The sequence below is a fragment of the Gouania willdenowi genome, chromosome 4 (assembly GCF_900634775.1).
Source record: "Gouania willdenowi chromosome 4, fGouWil2.1, whole genome shotgun sequence".
Lineage (NCBI taxonomy): Eukaryota > Metazoa > Chordata > Actinopteri > Blenniiformes > Gobiesocidae > Gouania > Gouania willdenowi.
In genome coordinates this window covers 1,983,847-1,986,081 of record NC_041047.1, presented here as the reverse complement: position 1 = coordinate 1,986,081, position 2,235 = coordinate 1,983,847, and the positions used below count along the sequence as shown (strand labels likewise).

The 2,235-nt window shown below is 37.1% G+C and overlaps 1 protein-coding gene across 1 annotated transcript in view; it reads right to left on the bottom strand.

Annotated features, from left to right (window-relative positions):
* Positions 1–466: 466 nt before the first annotated feature.
* LOC114462501 (urokinase plasminogen activator surface receptor-like) overlaps positions 467–2,235 on the bottom strand; it is a 19,940-nt gene continuing 18,171 nt past the window's right edge. Inside the window, exons 4-5 of the mRNA XM_028445391.1 lie at positions 1,118–1,234; positions 467–945 (exon numbers count right to left, since the gene is read on the bottom strand). Coding sequence (XP_028301192.1) covers positions 788–945; positions 1,118–1,234 — 275 coding nt within the window. The 3' untranslated portion in view covers positions 467–787. The remainder of the gene's footprint in view (positions 946–1,117; positions 1,235–2,235) is intronic.

The following is a 2,235-nucleotide window of genomic DNA, read 5'->3' as shown; positions in this document are numbered from 1 at the left end:
GTCACTCTGACCACCACCAGCACTCACACACACACACACCACTTTCATAATATTTCATAATGTTCTGCTTTCTGGTCTTCCTAAAAAGACTATTTCAGGTTTACAACTATTACAGAACTCTGCAGCACGTGTCCTGATGAAGACCAGGAGGCGGGAACACAATGCACCAATTTTAAAATTGCTGCATTGGCTCCCCATGTGTTCTAGGATCAATTTTAATATTATTTTACTGGTTTTTAGGTCTTAATGGTCTTGGGCCTTCTTATCTCACAGAAGTGGCACTGGCCTTCTAGTAATTCCCAAAGTCAGGACACACACTCACTGCGAGGCATCGTTTCACACACACTTGTTTAATTTAGCTTTTAACTGATAATTTTTAAAATTATTTTAAGCTTTATTTATTTTATTTCTTATTGTCTATTTCATTCTAGTTTGTTAATTTGATCATGTATCATATTTTAGCTTATTTTTATGTTGTTTTAGGACTACCATTTGTTTTATCTTTTGTTTCCTCATGGAGCCCTCTGGATCTCCTGGTCCAAATGGCTCCTGTGATGGTGTCTTCTTATTAGAACCTATGTAGCCATGCATGTGCACGTTCCATTGTCATCATTGTGTCTTTATTTTGATCCTGTGTGCCGTTTTATGTATGTTTGATTGTCTTTTTGGGGGGTTGTTCCTTTTTTTTAACAATGTAAATCACTTTGAGCTGCCTTTTCTTTGTTATTTATTATTATTATCATTATTATTGGTGTTAGGGAGATGTAGTTGGTCCAGTTGTTGCTGCCTAAACATTGTTACAGTAGTTTGCTTCACAACAGTTTGGTCCACTGGTTAGATTTCCCACTCCTTCCATAAATGGCAGTACACCGTGAGCAGGAGCAATATCACACACATCTGTTGATGTGCAGCCAGCAACAGGTAGAACTCTATTATCAGTTGAGACTGTGAATGAAAACATGAAAGAAAATAATTTTATCTCTCTTCCACAAACATGTAGAGTACGGAAACTTGGAAAAAAAACCAAACATGTACAGCTGTGTTTGTGTCACATAGTAACAGAATTTCCATATTATTGCATGTGTAATCTATATAACTGTAGGGTAAAAAAACATACCTAATCCATTAAAGCAGCGGTCCTGTGCTCCTTCACAATGGACAGTCAACACGCAAAAGTCGGAGCCAGAAACACAGAAGTAACAGTCAAGGCCGTTATCTGCCTGTTGAACAGGAACTAAAACAGAAGAGAGAACACTGTTATTTAAATGCAACATGCAGGTAGACCACTTATTAGCAACTATAAATTAAAATACAATCCATGGGGAGCTCCCATAATGGGCCAAATGTGATGTCCAATAAATTGTCCATTTTGGTGTGTATATATATATATACAGTATATATATTAGGACTTGGACAATACCCTTTTGTCCTGATTCGATTTTGATTCCGATTCTTGGTTGTTGATTAGATTTAAATTGAGATTCTGATTTTACAAGTATTGCGATTCTGCAGGAATGATTTTTTGATTAGTTGAATCCTAAACTTCTAGAAATATGTCACAGTTCCAAAAAACAATGTGCATCATATCACATTCAGTCATTCACTAATATTTATTCATTGATTAATTATTATTTATACTATATGCTTTGGAGTGTCTATGTTTTATAATATATATATATCAGTACAATGTATTACAGTGTGAAGATCAGCCTCATTTTTCTGTCTGAGTCACAGTTAAAATGTCTTTTTCCCCTTATGCTAAAACAGAATAACATTTGTTTGTGTAGAAAGCCTGATTTGAACTTCTTACATTCAGTACTTCATCATCATCATCATCATCGTTACACTTGTTATTTACTCTGTAGTGGATCAAACTGTGGCTTTACGTTGGACACAGTGTTAAAATAGTTGAACCAGTGTTAACATCGTTCTGAGTTTCATTTGACAAGCTGTAGCTGATCAGCTGTGTGCGCACCGCAGCACAAGGAACGTGTGTGTGTGTGTATGTGTGTGCGTGTGTGTGTGCGTGTGCGTGTGCGTGTGCGTGTGTGTGTGTGGGGCTAAGGTTTCAGTTTGGACCGGAAGGGAGATAGAAATTAAACACCGGTAAAAATGCGTGCGTCTCGTTACCTGTCGCTACCTCCATCTCCTCTGTGGGTTCTCTCAGGTTGTTGTCACAGGTTGTTGAGAGAGAAAAAAAACGGACCCAGAAGTAGCATGAAAAATAATCATTTT